The sequence below is a fragment of the Serinus canaria genome, chromosome 5 (assembly GCF_022539315.1).
Source record: "Serinus canaria isolate serCan28SL12 chromosome 5, serCan2020, whole genome shotgun sequence".
Classification (NCBI taxonomy): domain Eukaryota; kingdom Metazoa; phylum Chordata; class Aves; order Passeriformes; family Fringillidae; genus Serinus; species Serinus canaria.
Genome location: NC_066319.1, coordinates 37,897,996 through 37,917,435, shown reverse-complemented (window position 1 = coordinate 37,917,435; position 19,440 = coordinate 37,897,996). Strand labels below are relative to the sequence as shown.

At 44.1% G+C, this 19,440-nt stretch overlaps 1 protein-coding gene across 1 annotated transcript; it reads right to left on the bottom strand.

Annotated features, from left to right (window-relative positions):
• Positions 1–1,318: 1,318 nt before the first annotated feature.
• PAX9 (paired box 9) lies at positions 1,319–19,080 on the bottom strand. Its single transcript, XM_050974922.1, has 5 exons — positions 18,972–19,080; positions 17,686–18,474; positions 15,210–15,352; positions 10,220–10,372; positions 1,319–1,573 (listed from the first exon to the last, which is right to left on the bottom strand). The coding sequence occupies exons 1-5, from the start codon at positions 19,078–19,080 to the stop codon at positions 1,319–1,321; spliced, it is 1,449 nt and encodes a 482-aa protein (XP_050830879.1).
• Between the last annotated feature and the right edge of the window lie 360 nt (positions 19,081–19,440).

The window sequence follows — 19,440 nt, the reverse complement described above, 5'->3', positions numbered from 1 at the left end:
TCAGAATTTTAGCTCTCTTGGGATTAAAGTTTAAAGCAAAATAACTGGCATGGAGTACTTGCCACTGCATACAGAAATGTAGAAAGGAAATTTGCTAATATTAAATAATATCTCTGTTTGTAGCACCACCACCAGTATACCTATAAGGGAAAAAAAAAAGTTTCAGAACAATAATGTAAACTTTACCAAGAGCCATACTTTACATTCATTAAAGCAGAAATTAAAGACAAGGTCCTCTTTAAAAATTACAACATAATCTGGACAGAAGTGAGCTGAGAATGATGGTACAATTGTTTCTCAGTGGAGTTTATGACTGATAGGGCTTTTTAAGCATCTCTGAACAGATTGCACGCTAACAGCATTTTCCTCTACAGTTTTCTGTTTTAGTCAGGTATTTTCCACGCATATTTCTGTTTGTATACTTCATACGAATGTGGTGTTTCATGAATCTGGGAGGCTGGGTATAACTGGAGAGTTACTTAGCTGGATTTCTGCCTTTGACTCTTCTGCCAAAGAGATAACTATCTCATAAGATGATGAAGCCTCCACTGTAGGCACAAAAACATGATCAAAAACCCCTACCTAAACCTCATCACCTATCATCCCACCATGCAAAGACATAGAAAATAACTAGAAATCTTCTTAACTTAAAAAAAAAAATAAGAAAAAGAAAAAAAGAAAAAGGTAAGAAATGTACTGGAAGGTGAAAACAAATGCTGTCAAAAGCCTCTATTTACAAATGGATAAAATCACAAAGATCTTACTATTGCCTGACGATGGCAACATGCCAAAAGAATCTGAAAGCCACCTATTGCCTTCATTCTATATTTGATTACCGAAACCCAATAAAACAACAATAAAGGACCTCATAATAACAGTGGATTGTATAATCTCATCAAGTAAAGGGTTGTTCTCTAGGCATTTGGCAAACACTTCCCATTTAGCCACCTTTGCTGATTCAAGGCATAGCAGAATTTTCTGTGGTGATTTTTCTTTATTGATTTTTGCACAAATCTTAGTAACAATTGCACATTTAGAAAGTTGGTGATGATTAAGAATAAATATGTGTGGTTTGACCAGGAGAGAGTGGAACGAGGCTCCACGAGCCCTTTGAGGGACACGAAGTCTTTAAGAGCGCAACACCACACTCCTCTCAGTTTCTGATGTTGTCTTCAGCTCTTTAATCCCAAAAGCCTTGGGGGAGACAAGTCACGGGGAGAAGTGCCAGGTGTGGCCAGCATGAAGAGAGCAGTCCGTGAGTCGGGCTCGGGGCCCGAGGAGCCGGCCAGCTCGGGCTGCTCCTGGCGCGGCTCCTGCATCAGAGAGCGGAGGCCGTGACGGAGTGGCTGCCCTCCCTGGCAGTCTGCATGCCCTTGAAGGCCAGCGAGGCGGGGATGTCGCAGCTGTGAGGGGACAGCGGGGTGCCCCCGGCGTGCTGCCAGCCGTGGCTCGCCATGTAGCCGGACGGAGAGGCGCTGTACGTCATGTAAGGTGACACTTGGGCCGGCGTGGCGTAGGGGGGCATGGCCGGCGCGGACACGAAACTGCTGACGGCTGGGAGGCCATTGGCTGCCTGGAAGGAGAGGGAAAGGAAAAGCATTTCTAAGAGAGTAAGATACATTGGGTCTCGTGTAAAATAAGCTGCCCTCAGATGCTTCTGGAGCTTTATACCAAAACTTGGACCGGCAGGGACACCAAGAGAAAAAGCCATAACCGTTCCCCTGAATTTCATGGGCTCAGTGGCCCCTGCGCTTTTAAGACCAGTTACCCCAGTGTGATCAGTGCTTCACACCTCTCCCAGCAGCTGTCCCAGACAGGGACCAGCAGCAGAAGATGAGGAAACACACACCAAGAGCAGGGCAGGTACTGCTGAGGCCCCTATACACCTGCCTACCTTCCTGCAAGCTGTTGTTCATGGACTCCTCAAAGCCCGTGCTTGCATCTAATCATTGCACTTGGGAGCTACTGGAGGGATTTGTAATGAGTCTCTCCCTTCTCTCTCACTGAGCACCTTGATGCACTTGGCAGTGATTTCCACAGGTTGGAGTAGATGAACTGCAACATTTACCTACCTTTCCCAAATTTCACACAGTGTTTGTCACTGATGCAAGCCCTGCTGGGGAGTGCTGGGGCAGTTTAGGCTGGGTGTGCAGTGACCACAGCCATCCCACCGACAGGAGAGACAGACCCATCCCTGTGCCTCTCCTCTCCTGGCCCCGAAGGAGAGTGGGCTCAGCCTGAGCTGCCATGGGCAGGTGTGGGCACAGATCTGAAAGCAACACTCCCCAGAGTGAAGAGGTAACAGCGGCTGGGGAAGGTGGAACATCTTAAACTCTTTGGTAACTGTTTGTTCAGAGCATGAGTCAGAACTTTGGTAGTATTATTGATGGGGACTTTTAAAAATCTGTTTTCTAGATACTTGGGATAAAAAACTTGCAAATGTTCTTTGCTCATAGCTTCTCCTGGTTTCAATAGGGCTTCTGTGCACAAAACAATTGCAGGGCTGGGTCCTTTCCTGCAAGCTATTTTCCTAGGTCCTTCTGTAGGCTGGAGAGAAGGGTTTCTATTTAAATAGAGAAGGGAGAGTCCTTCAGTCAGCTATGCTGTGATTTCACAATTAATGACTCCTTATTCAACTAAAAAGTGTTTGGTGGTTTATTTCACACCCATAAATGTTTCTTCAGCTCAACAGGTACAAACCAAAATCATTTATCTTGCTTCAGTTTCAATTTGTGTAGTGTCTGTTTTAGGATTTGGGGTGGCATTTTTTCTCAGAAATGTTTCCTATCTGGATATGAAAGAAGAGTATTGATTCATCAAATCCTGTAGCATCATCACATGGTACAACTGGACACAACCTGAACAGTGCAAAGCTAGAAAATGAAACAGACTTTTTTTCCTGCTAAAACTTCACATGGTGTTAACATTTCACTTGTTAAATTTCTTCCTGATTTCCACCATTTACCTTCAAAAAGGGCACTGGCATATTTTCAGGCTCATGATTTACCTCACAGTTCCACTGTCCAGACTATCCTCTCATTGTCATTTGGAAAACAGAGCAGTAATTCTGCTGGACTCTGCCAATATAAACCTGTACAGCAATCCAAAGCAGCAGGAGACAGCAATGGGATCCTGGCCACAAGCTTCCAATAGGAATATTAATTAGTGCAAAACTTACAGCTGCAGCAGCAACACAATTGTCATTCAAAATAATTAAATACTTTGTTGAAGCTGAACTTGCCTTATTCTTTTGAAAATCCAAATTCATTATCTGACCAGTAACTCGTACTACGTGCCCCCTACTGTGACTCAGAATTACACTTCAGTCTCAGCTTTAAATATCAGTGTTTGCAACAATGCTAATTAATACAAACCTGCACATAATTGCACTGCAAATCAGTAAAATTCTTGAATCACGTGGAAAATTATGTTATTGAATTTACTGGACATAAAACGTGTGGCCCTAAAGAGCTGCTTTTCCAATGTGCAAGCATGAAACAAGAATGAGCACCTCTGTTTTTTGTAACAAGCACCAACAAAAAGCTTTGCACAGGTGCAGTAGAACCGTTGAAGCCAGGTTGTAAAGTGGGATATCAAGAGCCACAACCCAAACATATTCTGCACAGAGTACAGAAACCCTGAAGGGGTGGGTGCTGGAAGGAGAAAATATATGGGACAAGTCCCTGAAATCTCATAGCTGTTGAAACAGCACAAACCTTCAGCTTCTAGACCTCAAAAGAGGTTTTTTGGACTCTGTGAATCCACCCTGCTCCTCAGGCTTTCCCACTCCCAAGGAGGCTGGTTCCAAGCAGTGGGCTCAAGGCTGTGCCTGGAAGCCCCATTTTAAGCAGGATTCCTCATTATGAGTGCTCATCTTCTGTGAACCCTTAGCTGGGCTTTGGGAAGGATGTGTTAGTAGGTACAGGCTAGATCTGTGCCAGGCAATGTGCCAACAAGGCAGCTCTTTAATGGTCCTCCAGTGTTCCAGCCCATGTCCTGGCCCACTGCATCTCCTACACACAAGGCCACCAGGGGCTCCTCAGCAGCCATAAGCAGATGACTTTGCAAGATCTGAGGCAAATCTGAGCTTCTGAACACCTCACATTAATGCAGGCGTTATTGATAAATGATTTATCAACAGGCCTGTTGATAAATATTTGATCCAATCACACATATGCTCTGTGGCCTTATGGCATAAAGTCTTCAAACTACAATTCATAACACATACCCACACACTCTTATTCAAAATAAAGTTGGGAAAGCTGTTGTTTTTATAGCCTATTCTGAATGTCAGAAAGATCTTGCCCCAACTACTGAGGGCAGGATGTGGAGACAGTTGTGTAGGGACCACCAGCTGCAACCTGTCAGAGGCCACCAATGCTGTCTGTCATCACTGCCTCACTGAACTAGTGAATCATTCATTCTTATTTTTGCTGCACTGCTACAAAGCTTTACCACTCAAAGCCATGATTCTGTGGATGCCACAGATGCCCTCAGCCAAGCAGGCAGCACTGGGATGGGTAGGAACTGGCCCAGCACAGAGTGCAATTCTGCCTCAGGGCAGATTTGAGCCATACCCACAAAGCAGTCAGAGGCTTCCTCTGACTTGAATTAAAAGATGAAGGGATAGAGAAAATCTCACTCTATATGATTTTAAAGTATTCTACTCAAAAAAACCCAAACAACAACAAAAACAAACAAACAAACAAAAAAAACCCACCCAACACCCAAATTTTCATCTCTGACTTTCATCTGTGAAAGACTTGACCTAATAGTCTTGACACAAGTGTTTTTATTTCCAAACAGCCTCAGATACAAAGTGTAGGTTATCAGAAGGGTTGAATCTTGTCTGTCAATCTGGCACTTTTTACAAACATGACATTCATTTAAAATAAATGGAGAGGATTAAGTTCCATGACCCTGTATATACTGGATGAATAATTCATCCTGCAGTATTTCAATCAGAGGAAATGAACACGAAAATCTAAACATTCGTAATTAGGAGTGCAAGAACCCCATGGTGTTTATGGATTTTTAAAACCCTAAGAATTTGTTTTAAGTGCAGAGGTTCTTGAACCTGGCTTTTAAGTTTTATAAATATTTTTTTCTTAATTTGAACCATCGTTTTTCAAGGGAAATCTAATTTTTTTAAGCAAACAAACAAACATTTAGTTGTAGCTGAACAAGAACCTCTGCTGTGTGAGAGGCAAGGGTTACCATTTGAAAGTGCCTACTTTCTGGCTCCTACAAATATCAGAGAGGAACCTTTACTCTCAGTTGCTGCTTCTATCAATGTTTTCAGATAACTGATAGAATAAGTATTTCCAAACTTTAGAGCTGCATTTGAAACCCAGAACACATGACCTCCCACCAACTCACAAATTCATTTAAGCCTCTTCTGGCAAAGCTACCAGCAAAAAAAGAGTAATTGGGTCAGGATCACAAGTTGGGTCTGGTGCCTTCCTGCCAAGTTGCTGCTGATACCTGCCAGTGACAGTAAAAGGAATATTGAGGCAAGACATCAAAACCAGGGTGGACATAAAGCCTTGCTTTAGGTCACACAAAATGGTACTGCTGAAACAAGCAGCCTGCACATATTTTCACCAGTAAAGGAGTTGGTTGAGTAGTCTTAACAGATGGAATCTTTAGTTTTGGTTACTTTAGATACAACACTAACTAGAGACAACTTTTTTTGTCATTGTTTTCAGTCTGTTTGTCATTTGCAGCACAGAGGGAGTGGGTGGATGAAAAGCAAGTCTAGAACCAAGCTAATGTGGGAATGTCTTTGGAATAAGTAATTTCCATTAGTTGCTTGGACTCCTAAAAATCAGAACAATTCTTTTACAACCAGAGGTAACCACCATATACACCTTGATATCTGTTTTGAAGGTTATACTTGTATAATGTGTCGCAGAGCTTCAGCCTCCTCTCTCCTTCATGGTAAGAAGACACAAAAGTACAAGCTTTCTGGACAAACTTCCCAGTCAATCCATGTCAGACAAACTACCTGATGTTGGTTTCTTCTGCCTTGATCACAGAAGAACCAGAGAAACATGCAAGCTAAATTTCACTTTGGTCCTCATGGCATAAAGTCTAATCATATGTTGTAGTGAATTTATATGATTTTGTTTCATTCTTTTCCTTCTCTGACTTTTGCTTGCTAGATATGTGTTCTCTCAGTATCAAAATTAGTTCATCTCCCATGTTCTCTTCCCATGTTGCTTCTAAATATTTCAGAAAATGACCCAGAATTGTACCATTCAAAATCACAGATCGGTATTTATGTCGGCTATCATTAATGACAATAATGTAAAGGATCTCATTTCAGTTTTTATGGGAATACAAACAAGAGCAGATTTGATGCCACAGGTGGATGCCACCTCAATTTTATAGTCTAAAGTCAGTGGCCAAAAGAATATAAATTATTATTTTTATTTTTATTTGTTTATATGACTTGGCCATTGTAATATATTTGCAACAATATTTAATTAAATAGTTGCATGGACTAAGAATGCAGGTTTTTTAGAAGTATTCTAATTTACTATTAAAAAAATGTTTCTGGAGAAACAGCATAGCCTTCAAGTTCGAGTTTCCTAATTCAGCAGCCCGAATGAGCTGGGACAGTGACTCAGCCCAAAATCCCCTGCTGCAGTCATCAGCCTGTGTCACGGCTTAGGGGACACACCTCTGGTGAATAAGGTTGCTGCTTTCGTTTGTATCTCGCAATTCTAACACTGGCTTGGGTGGAATGAATCCTTCCTGTCCTTGGATCAGCAAGCTCAGCACGTTGCCTTGATCCCGCAGCACAGCCCTTCCCGAGAGCCGCTGAAACCAACCAGCAGAGGTACCAGGGAGCAGGAGCTGGGAGCAGGAGCTGGGAGCACAGTGGAGTGCTGGCAGCGGCTTTCTCTGCAGGGATGCTGCCGCAGCCCCGCGCACACACAGACACCCTCTCGCTGCTGGTTTTCAATATGAAAACCTTCAAACATTTTCTGGAAATGATGAATCTTTTCCAAACGGCCTGAAAACACAATCATGAAGAAACTATTGCAGCAGTTGTTCTTTCCACAGCAAGAAAAAGCATAGCAGGGAGCAATATCTAGTCCTTCAATCAGAAGAGCAAATCAGCATAAAAATCCAGAGGATATCTCATTTTTAGGGACATGCACATAATCAGTTAAAACGATTATGACAACAAGATGAGGAGCAATCAAACACAAACTGCAAACATGAAGGAAGCAAACATGCTAAATCTCTCTTTATAACTGGAGGTTAAATATGATTTATAAATCAAACCAACATATAGGATCCCTAGGGAAGAGCAAACAAATTTTCCAAGTAAAACAGCAGCAGGCATAAAATAGAAATATTATTTAGGAAAATGGCATTACTAAATTATCTAAGTAATAAAAATGGAGTTTTTTAAGGTTTTAAAATTGATAAAATTAAGTAATATTTTTGTATAAATTATAATTACTAAAATAGAGCTAAATTCTGTAGCTGCAATTCAGTGCTATAGGATCAACAGGAAAAATGATGCTACCACAAATCAATTCAGATCAGTATTCCACTAAAATTAGTGTGCCTGCACAGGTAAGTCACAATTACCTAAAGAAGGGTTGCAAAAGTGAAGACTGAGTAAATTTCCCCAGTTTTTATAATGTTTTTTATTAAAAATATTTTTAAGAAAAAATGAGATAAAATTGCCAAGTTGTATCTGAATAACCTAGCCAGAGTTAATCCTGCAAATAAATAATGGTTTGCTTTTTATAGTGATGGAAAATATTCTTACAAAAATAATTTCATATTAGACTAAATATCCATATTCTTAGATGAATTAACTTATTTTATTGAACATATTCCTGATTTGATTTTCTATTAATTTCACTGCGATCAGCAGAAAAGGAGACTCTGAAAAATTGGGATGCTGACATTAAATAATTTTGACATACAAAAAAACTTAGAAGATACAATATTTTGTATGTAAGATATTAGTTTGGTATAATATTATAATATTTCCCTTTGTTTTCAAGAAAGAGTGAACAGTGATAATACATTGGAATTGAGAAGCTTTTAAAAATAACACATGGGCAAGGGGCTTACATAGCTGCTTTGTTGCTCAGATGAACTGAGTTGATTTCCAGAAGACTGTGATTTGGAAAAGACCCCTTTCAAGAATGGAGAATTACACTATTTCTCTTTCACTGGGAGTTGAGCAAAGTAATGCTGGTACTCTAGTTGATGTCACAATTAAAACAGACCTATTCATATGCTGAAGTGCCCTAAGATTTCAAACACAGTTCCCTACCCAATCCTTTACATTGTCACTTTAAAAGATGCCATTTTCTTTGCAGCTATTTCTCCCATTGTTAAATTCAATGCACAAGAATGTACTGCCTAAGAAAATCACACTACTTCCTTCTAAAATACAGTTCAGCCCTTTCATAATGAGCAGATCCCATTCCCCATGTTCAATGTGCTTTTTTATTAACTTAAAGTTGTTTCCTTTACCTATAGCCATTCCCAGCTGCAGTGAATAACACAGATAATATCAACTGAGTGTTTTAACTATAGTTGGGACATGCATCAAGATCACTCTAAATTATGTTTTCTTATCCAGTTTTAATCTCAGCCTCTTCAGGGAAATAAAATCCCAGTCTTGGAAATAGTAATAGTAACTTGAATTTACACACCATCACCAATGCTTTCCTGAAGGAGCCAGGGGCATTTTATGTCTTTTCCAAAGCAAACTGCAGCAGAAACAAAAGAAAAGGGAAAAAAAAAAAAGTGGGGGGGGGCGGCAGGGGGGGAAGACGGGGGACGGAAAAAAGGAAAAAAACACCAGTCGTTCTCTGACACTGAGTAATCTACTACAAAAACAACAGAGGAAAAGAGAGGGAGGAGAAAAAGGCATGGTGGATAAAAGGCAGACAGAGAGAGGTTGCTGTAAAACCTAAGCACATTCTGAGGGAGAAGTGGGGAGCACGAGCTTCCAGTGCTTCTTCAGAAGTGCAATTGGTTTAGACAGCTTTCACAGTGAGGTGAGATCTACCACGGCACACCAAGCACACACTAATATGTCCACCTAAACATCTCCAATGTGGATTATAGCTCAAGGTCTGCACTGTCACTGAATGGTTGCTTCCCTTTCATATACCAGGTTTAGAAGGATGATATAAATCAAAGTCACTGCCTTTCCGGTGAAGGTGCTGGATCTTGGGGTATGTTCTACTATATAACAAACTTCACAACCAGACTATTTCAAAGTGGGGTGAAAACAAATTCTGCTTGCTTTAAGCACAAAGCCTGGTTCTGATGACAAAAACACAACTTAAGTCTTCCTTAGATATACCGGGGCTTATGAGGACAATAGGAAAGCACAGGGGAAAAAATCGTGTCATATAAGCAAGCTCCTTTGAGTTGGAATTAACAACAGATTCCCATAGTTATAGAACAGATTTGCACAATAATTCCCCCTTGGTATTTTGGCAAAATCTGGATTTGGGCAGGGCACACATGGACTCTAAACAAGCAAATACACTGGAAGAAATAAACATTTGTTCTTTTCTATGCTGTTGGTTAACACCATAATGTATTACTGAAAGCTTCTATGAAAAATGCCTTCTCAATATTATATACTTAGCAATATATTGTCATTTCAATATGCTGTTATTTAAATGAAGCTGAGGGAGGAGACTTATGGACACAGACTCTTCAAAGGGATTTTCATGTCTAGAAGCTAGGAAAATATGGGGTCAAACTGGTAAAGTCTTCACCTTGTTCTCTTCATGGACAGCCAAAACAGCAGTCTCCTACATCTAACAAATCTCTGATGCTGCAGAGGCAATTACTGGGAAGCTGGTACACTAAGGAGGGTGAACCCACAACCCATCAATGGTTAAATGCCTACAGTTGTTACAACTAAGGGTGTGGGCAATTCCTAAAAGCTGATAAATTGCCACAACAGACAAATTCAAACTCACTATACAGCCTTTATATACTTGCCAATATACTGCAAGAACCAAGACTGAACTGGTCAAATCACATCTAATACCCCTGCTCCTGGCACTCTGCTCCCTGGCTGTGATAGGTATCTCCCATCACTCCCACTTTATGGTCCCTGATCACGTTTGTCACAGCAGACCTCCTGGTGGGTTGGGGTCCTTTGAGCAGAAGGAGCTTAGAGTGCAGTTTGAGTGTCATCATACCATTCACTCACCTCTCTGACTTTCTTTATTAGTTTCATCCGGGTGGAGTGCCCTGAAGCCATGTGGGTTGGTGGACAGGGCACTGTGTTTTGGCCGTGGAAGCAGGTGGCCAGTAAGAGGCAGGTCTCACAAATGGGGTTCGAATTGGGTGCCATCCAGATCACCTGGGGAGGAATCGGGTGCATGTAGTGGGATCAGCTCATGCCCCTCACCCACAACATGCAATGACAAGGATGCCTAGACCTTGAGCAAGCTGTCGTAGTGGCAACGCTTTGGTAACCGGCCTGGTCTGGAGATCCTAGTGAGAGTGAACCAGACAGTCTCCAAGCCAAGGTCTGAACCACTGCACCAGACTCTGCTAGCAATGCTGATGGGTATTATGGCAAGAAAGCAAATAAACACCTCTCCTTCAGAGCTTCACCCCCCTGCTGCCTGGGAATGACTGAAGAGCAGTAGGTCCAGACTTTGTCATTGATGGGTTTTGGACAGACCCATAGCAGGAATCCTACTGCCTGGATTTATAAAATGCCAAATAAGTAATTTGCTAATTAATTTTTTCAGTAAATCATGTATGTAGGAGGACCATGTAATTTTCCATAATATTTAAGGCTTCATTTTAACATTGTCCCCAAATAAGTTACCCTGTGTTGTGGCTTCTAAGCACTGCAGATACAGTTACAGATGCACGGCCACCAAATACACTTTGTCCATTGCTCATCTATAAATGAAAGATCAGGAACTAAATGTTTACATTACCTACATTTTTTGTGCAAGTTATTGTCCAGAGTTGCACCTACATTTGCAATCACTTGTCCTAAAATGGAGCCTTCCCTTGATGTGCTTGCAGCACACAGAGCTCACGGCCCAGGTCAGAAGGCAGCCGAGGGACAAGGAGTGATATCCCAGCAATGCCAAAAACTCCATCCCCTAACAGCTGAGGAAGCTCAGCTGAGACAGACCTGAGGTAGTTGCTGCTTAGGGGTTTGGCCAGCGTGTCAGAGGAAAACTTCACTCAAACCACGTTCACAAACCCCTCTGAGTTAGGAAGAATGTTTTCTGTAGCTCCAGTAGTTTTGGGATGAGGCCTCCAAACAGCACACCATTTCCAGGAGGGAGCTTGCTCTTAGAGCTCCCAGTTATAAGCTTTTTCCCATTAATGAGTATCAGCTCCCTTTGGCAATATGCACATCTGCTTCCTGCAACGCACACAGAAAGTAATTCTGAAAAGAAATTATTTCCAAGCTATTTGCCTCTCAGCAAATCATACAGACATATGTCAGGTCTTCTTCATTCTCATACATGTGTAATCACAATTTTTTTTTCCACTTTGAACATCCATGATGTTAGTTCAGCAAGTCACAAGCGTCAGATGTCTGAGCTCTGCATTTTAAATACAGCACATGTTTATTAAGCGGTTGGATTTCAAATGCAGTTTACAAATGTGTTCATATAGCAGTCATTTCAGCTATTTTTTCTGAATGCAGTAGTCAGTATAAGCTGTGCAATGCAAAAGAAAATACTCAGAATATTCATCCTTTGTAACAATGGCATAATTATCTGTAGAAGCACCGGAACACCACACTGAATGTTCCTCCCTAGGTAAATAATGCAATATAACTGAGGTCTCTATGAAATGTGTACGACACAATGCTGTCAAACTCTTGGAAAAATCTATTTTCCTTTTCAGTTTCTCTGATTCACAGCCACCCTGCTTGAAAGCCATATGACAAATCTGTGAGTGTGAGACACCAGGAAAATTATGCAACTGCTTACGTATAAACGACAGCCTGGGACATCAGGTAATTAAACCTGAATAGAAACTTGACATGGTATCTTTTAGTTTTCTGTGGAATGTTTTGTACAAAATCACAGTCTGCTAGGCTGAGCTTTCAACTCCCGAAACCCAAATATGAACAACATTGCAAACAAAAGCCCCAGGAAATCCATAATACAGAAAATGAAAAATGTTCTAGAACCAGAGGTTCAGTTTCATGTTAAACTAGTGTGACTGCATATTGTCAAGGCAAAAATGTGAAGTCTTCCTGCCTTTTTTGTGGGTGAATTCCCACTGATTTGTAGGACAAGGGCTGAAATATAGCCATTGGAATCGATTGGTGAGGTCAGCCTTGGCTGCTGTCTGACAAGTCTGGGATGTCAATAAGAGTTTTGCCTACAAAAAGGCTACAGTATCCCATGTCTTAAAACAAATGTATATAATTTAAAAGAAGTGATCAAATAAATTTACTGTAAAAGTACACAAGACCTTGTTCTTCGGTCTCAATTTTTCTGGTCTTTCTCACACAGAGGGATTTTCCGGGGGATTTCTTGAGAAGCAAAATATTATCTTCCATGATTAAGGCTGAGGGACAAGTCCTTCACTTTCCTAGTGGTTATGGAGCTATTTGCAAGCTGTGGACAGGTGAACTTTGGATGTCAGTGATGCTTAAATATGTAGATGACATTTGCTGGAAATGCAGAATTGTTAATGTGCTACAGAGCACATTTCCTCTGCTCCTGTGGTGAAGCCTAAGTTAAACATCCACACTTGATTCCCTCCTCTTGTAGGCACCTCTGATTTTGATTATACAGACATAAAATTGGAATATCACAGAACAATCACTTCTCTTCTCTGGGGGAAATCTGATGTCTGCCTCCTTAAGACCCTTAAGAGTCTTTGTAATAAGCTTTCCCCAAAAGAGACAAGGAAATAGCAATTACCCCGAAGTACAATGACAGAGCCTATTTCACCATAGTCCTTCTGGCATATTAAGTATCTCTGAGACTTCCCCATTCTCCCACCAGTCCAGATACGACCCTGCTAGATTCACAAATGAACCAACATTCTCTCATATCCCCTGCTCATCTCTTTACACCCAAAACCATACACATTGCAAGACACTGTGGATCCCAGGATGTCAGAGAATTTTGTCTTTACTGTCACAGGCTGTAACTCCAGACTCACTGCACTTCAGCGAAAAGACAGTAAGTCAACGCTATTTGCAGCAGGAATTTGGTTCATAAACTTCACTTCACACTGTCTGGAATAAATATCTTGGCAAAAGGAATGTGGCAAAAACTGCAAATAATCACATTTTCCCATCCTTATGTAGCATGATGTTTTTTAACATATTCTTAATTAGCAAGGCAGTGAACTTATGACAGCAAGCAATTAATGCAATTAATGCACATTCAAATTAATTCTCTGGATAACAATTCTGCATACTATATTAATAGACCGGTCTATATGTTAGAACTTTCCAAAGCCAAATTCTGTTTACCTGTATTACTACAGGGAAGAATCTGGGAAGAGCATCCTCTATATCTTCCTTTAGAGACCAGGGTTCTGAGTATGGCTTTTCTGCCCTTTGAAACTCTCTGGGCAATTTATTTGGATAAATGAATTCCATTTTATTAATAGCAATTTTCTCAAATTTTAAATAGCACATATGTTTAAATAGCATTTATCAGGTGATCTTTCAGGCTGAACAAAACTTTAAAGTAAAACTGATATCGACAGTAGAACAGTTATATATTATGAAGATGAAATCATAAATATTGACAATAAAAATAAAAAAATAAAATATAAAAAGTAGTTTCCAAACCAGCATTGAAAATAACTCAATTTATAAAACACTGTTTCTCAACACATCTGTTGAAGTAAATGAGATCCATCAGAGGCCATGGTTTATAGCCTATGAACAAGATCCTGTGAATAGTTCAGCAGGACTGCGTGCAGAAGGCCCAGCCTGGAACCTAAAACAATGAAGCCACAGTACAGCTGCTCTTACTGAGCAGTGACAAGCTATATCTACTATCTTTTAGCAAGACTGTTACTGCTTATTCTAGTCTTTAAAGAGAATTGTAGAAGGAGTAGTAATGCTAAACCTAAGTCTAATTCTATCTTTAACCATTTGGCTACACTACAGCACACTATTTGTGTTATGAAATTAACATAATAATAATAATGGGATAATAGAAAACCAAAACAAATAGGACAGCATTGAGGGTGGTGTATTGTTTAAAAGGCAATATATGTAATGAAGTAGCTGTTCACTATCGGGATCTAGGGTATTTCCCACTCTACCCGCTCTTTGCAAGCGTTCCCGCAGTTTGTGCTCCACATCTTTAGTGTGAGAGTCTGATTCAGCTATTCTCACCACCAAACACGAGCTACAAAAGCTACATGGATCTAAAACCAGACACAGAACTCAAATAATACATCTGAAACCTCTGTCTTTGAACGGGAAAAATGCTCAACAGTGATTGTGGGTTTTCTTCGACCTGGTTCTAAGTACAATAAATGTGTGGCCGGGAAGTCAGTGTGTCTGAGAGACCTCTGATGCATTTTGAAATGTTTCCATCACACGGAAAAAATGTTTTCAAAACCTGCGCTTTCCCAACGAGTAACAGTTGAGCCTTTTATAGCTTTTCTCCTGGCACGGGACATGATTAGCAAGTACAAAGATTTAGACAGAGATTTATTAAGTAACAGTTATATTGTGTTGTAATTAAAACGTAGGAAATTCGCCGTCTACTTAAGCGTTTAAAAATGCTTAATGTAGGAAGCAATTACATCTCATTTTCAAATTATTCCCCTGACTACGGAGCACGCTGCGGACGGAGTAAAACGCGGCTGTACGGGCGGAGGCGGCGGCGGGCCGTGCCCGCTGGCCCGGCCGGGGCGGGGGTCGGTGGCGGCGGGTCTCGGGCACCCGCTGGGCGGGCGGGGCGGGGGCAGCCCCGGGCCCGGGCCGCGATCCCTGCAGCCCCGCCAGCCCTCCGCCCGCCGGCAGCAAGGCGGGATAGGGGAGCTGGGCGCCGCGGCCGCTAGGCCGGGGGAGGAAGCGGAGAGAGGAGCGGAGAGAGCCAGGCTTTTTCCCGCCCGTCTTTGCAAACCAAAACCGAAGAAAGTCCGGCACCGGCTCCAAACAGAGGACGGTAGCCCGAGGCCGAGCTCAGGAGCCCTGTGCATCATTGCCCGCCCCCCGCCTCTCTCTTTACCTGGCTGTACTTGGCCTCCTGCTCAAGGGAGCTCTTCTCCAACCCGTTCACTGCATGCTGGGTGGGCGGGTGGAAGCTGTTTCGGCCCAAGCTGCTCCATTCTTCCACCTTGGGGCTGGGGTAAGGCGAAGTGTCATTCACTGCTGGAAAACAAAGGAGCGGGAGAGAGGGAGTTAGAGGCAGAGGCTGGGATCGGAGATGGAGACGGCTTTGCTTCGGGATGGAGACGGCTCCCTCTCCCCATGGAAGGCAGTCTGTGAGGCAGAGCTAAAGGAAAGCCGGACCCTAGCCCGCCACACCTCGCTGAAGCTCCTGGAAGCTCCTTGAGAGGGTGATTCGTGGGCAGAAGGGAGTCAGCTCCCTCCGTGAAACCTGGGACAGAGATCAGCAACCCAGCCCAGAGGAGGCTGGCTCGCTCGCTCGTCCCCACGTCCCCGCACTGGCGGGACGGAGCTGCCGCCCCGCATTTATCCCCCAGGATCTCCTAAGGGGTATTTACGGCAACGGCCGTGTGTGTATTTGTGAGTCAGAGGAGAAACGATACCCCGTGTTACAAATAGACCTGACACGCCTGCAAATGAACTGGGCTCCAAACACTTTTTGGGAGAAAAGGAAAATGAAACATAAAAGTAAACAAATATATATTTTTAAATAGGGAAATAAAAGGAGGAAGATAAGAAAGCTGGGAGGAAAAGAAGTAATAGCCCTATTATTTACATGCCTATCAGCCGCGCCATGGGCATACCGGGATGTTTTGCTGGCGGACAAATTCCTCGAACGGCCAAATTCCCGCATCGGGGAGCCAGGGGAGGAGTAGGGGGAGCCCTGCCCCGAGCCCCGCGCCCGGCCACATCGGAGTCGCCGTGGGAGGGGGCTTTCCTGCGACACCACCTCACCCGGCCCCTCGCCGTGCTGGGGAAAGGCACAATTCTGAAGTTGTCTTAAGAAATTGAGCTCCCTCGGCGAGCGCCCTTTTCTGCTGATCTCACACTTTCCCATGAATAGGGGCTTCCTTTCCGTGTCAGCAAGGTCAGTTTACCCTATAAATCAAGGGCGAGCAGCCCCCATCTGCGGCATCGGCCACTCGGCAGCCCCGACCCTCTGACGGGAAGGGGAGGGGGGAGATTTCACACTGCAGAAAGATGTGTGCCGCTGCGGGGGCTGAGGGAGAAGGGACAGATACCGAGGCACCCGGCAGCACCGTTAGAGGCCTGCCTGCCTGCCAATGTGGTGTTAATAAAGGAGTAACTCACTTAAAAAAAAAAAAAAACAAAAAAACAAAACACAACAGCCAAAACAAAACAAACCAAAAAAAAAAAAAAAAACCACCAAACCCCAAATTTCTCTTGTGATTGTAATGCTCTTATTCTTTTTAATGTTCATTGCCAACACTACCTCTAGATTGCCTCAGATTGCAAGGCGTGTATTTGTTAAAGTCGACTCAGAAGCAAGCACATTTGTTTGTGCAGTGAGGACTAGGATAAGTTTATATCATGAAAGGCAAAGAAGAACAAACTTACATTTTTTGTATGTATACTTATAAGAAGACCATGCTCATGCTTGCGTATGTGTTGCTTGAAAAAAATATCACCTTTCTGATTAAATAAGAAAAAAATCATTCTGCAATGCTAAAGGATCATTTTGCATTTGAAATGCTGGTAGAACTGGAATGTTGGTGTTAAAAAGGCAGTGAAAACAGAGATCACAGCTCCCACCTCTCCACTAATACTGAGAGAAGAATAGGACACAGAGATAACTGTATGTGAAGGTTATTTTGGACTGTTGTTTTCAGTGACACTTTGAGTTACGCTGTTAGTTTCACTGTTAGTTCACTGGCAGAGACCGAAATGGAAAAAAGGTCCCTTGCTAGCGAGCGGCTGGGAGACACGACACAGTTTCCAGGCGGAGGAACCGAAAGAATGTGAAAGGGATAAAAGAGGCAAATCTTGGCCCTTTGGTTTTCGCAGACCACCGCTTCGGAGGAAAATACACCATCAGAATGAAAGCAATTAGATGACATTTGAACTTCCTGCCGAAGCAAATTTGGCCTGATTGCGAAAACTACAGAAAATTGACTTCTCAGTAACGCCAAGGCAGTGTCCGTGACCGGAGTGCTGCAGCGAGCTTCGGTCGGCACCGGGAACGGGACCGAGTGCACCCAGGTGCCGCCGCACCCCGGGCCGTTCCCTCCGGCCAGGATCCCCACCTCCCGGGTCAGAGAGGGGGAGGTGACGGCCGATGTGTCCTGTTTGCTGGTCCGCCTGCAGCCCACCCTGGCCCTCCGGTCTGCCCACGTTCCGAGACGCATCCTCCAGTAAGCTCAGCGCCCTGTCCGTGCCGGGGAAGAAGCCAGGGCTTTCCCGAATCAAACAACGAAACCACCTTCCGACCCTCGGAAAGAACCCAGGAGCAGGGGACCGAACACCCCCGGCCCTGTTTGGCTGCCTTGGTGGCCCCGGCTCCCCCCATTTCTCACCTTGGTCTGTGATGGACCGGATCCCCAAGATGTCCGTCACCGAGTGAGAGGACGGCCACGTCCTGGGCATGGCCATGGTGCTGGGGATCGCCGGCACCCCGGGAGGGGTGGACACCTTGGCTCCTGCGGCAGCGATGGGGCTGGGGTAGGGGTAGATGTGGTTGTAGGACAGAGCAGGCTGTGGGGGCGGCTGGTGCTGCTTGTAAGACTCGTAGTGACTCTGCTGAGACAGGTTCCCGATTTTGTTCCGGAGGATGCGGCTGATGGAGCTGACCGACGGCACGTTGTACTTGTCACACACGCCATCGGCCAGCAGGCGATCCCGGATCTCCCAGGCGAAGATGCCCGGATCCCTTTGTTTGTAGGTCCGGATATGTTTGACCACCGTGGGAGTGGTGACCCGAGGCTTGCTGCCGCCGATAGCCCCCGGTAGGATGGAGCCGGTCTCGTTGTAGCGAGCCAGGATTTTGCTGACACAGCCGTGGGAAACGCGGAGCTGCCGGCTGATGTCACACGGCCTGATACCCAGTTGCGCCAGTTCCACAATCCGCAGCCTGATGGCATTGGGCAGGGGTCTCCCGTTGACAAACACCCCCCCGAGCTGGTTCACTTCCCCGAAGGCAGGTTCTGCAAGCAAATGCACAAACACAGCCGTCGGACACGGCGGACGGCACAGAAGGGGGCGTCTGAGCTGCTCCTCATCACAGACAGATGTCACAGACAGCGACGACTCCCCCCCCCCCGGTAACTCCACGCACGCTTCTTTATAACAGTGGGATGCCCCCGAGACTGAAGGAAGCAAAGGGAAGTGAGGAAGAGAAGTGAGAGGTTAAAAAAAAAAAAAAAAAGTAAAAGAAACAGAAAAAAAAAAAAAAGAGAGAGAGAAAGAAAAAAAGAAAAACGAAAAGACAGAAACAAAGATAATCCGTGGCAACAAATGTCGGAGCTCTCCGGACTGTGCATCAAGCATATTCCCAAAAATAAGCACATTCCAGAGATGAAAAATGAGATCGCCCCAACAGACAAGTCAGCTTTATTGCCACAGGAAAAAGAAACGCGAAGAAAACAAAAAGAAAAGAAAAACATCTTCTAAGGCCTGGGGGAGGGGGAGGAAGGAAAAGTAGTTGAGGAAATTCTTTTACATCTTGGGAGAGACGAGGGCAGCGCGGTGCTTCTGAGTCGGGACTAACTTTTTAAAGACCGTTCCTGGTGCTGTTAGCGCCTTTCGCTTAACAGCACGATTACACTGGGCTGTAAAACAAGCGTGTTAAAATGTTAACTGCTACGATCGGTGTCAGGAATAATATACAACGTGTCACGGGCTCCAGCCATCCGCTGGGCTGCGATCCTGCCTCGCACTCGCCTAATAACACTAATAACAAGCCGTCTAGTCATTAGCTCTCTCTCTCCCCTACTCCTGACCCTCAACATGTTCTTACAACTTGTAGGAACACGAGCAAAGTCAATAAGGGAGCCGCGGCGGTGGCAGATGACTGCGCACGGGTGCTCCCCCTCTCTTGACAGCACTTGAACCCTCCTGCGGCTCCCGGCCACTTACCCATTCCTCTGAGCGGGACACCTCGAGGCCGGCCCTAAATCCCAACGGATCCCTATGCCCGGGAACCGACTCCCGGCCTCCTGCGCTCCTGGCCGCACTGGCCCCGAGCCTCTCTGATCTCCGCTGAGGAGAGAACAGTAGCGTGAGGAAGAAAAGAACTACAAGGAAATCTACATCCCGACAAGAGAGCCTTGACT

Coding starts and splice junctions, on each gene's coding strand:
- PAX9 (XM_050974922.1), bottom strand. CDS start 19,080: ATGACTAGACGGCTTGTTATTAGTGTTATTAGGCGAGTGCGAGGCAGG. Junction 18,475..18,971: donor TATTATTCCTGACACCGATC/GTAGCAGTTAAC, acceptor TGCTTCCTTCAG/TCTCGGGGGCATCCCACTGT. Junction 15,353..17,685: donor CCGGTCCATCACAGACCAAG/GTGAGAAATGGG, acceptor TTTGTTTTCCAG/CAGTGAATGACACTTCGCCT.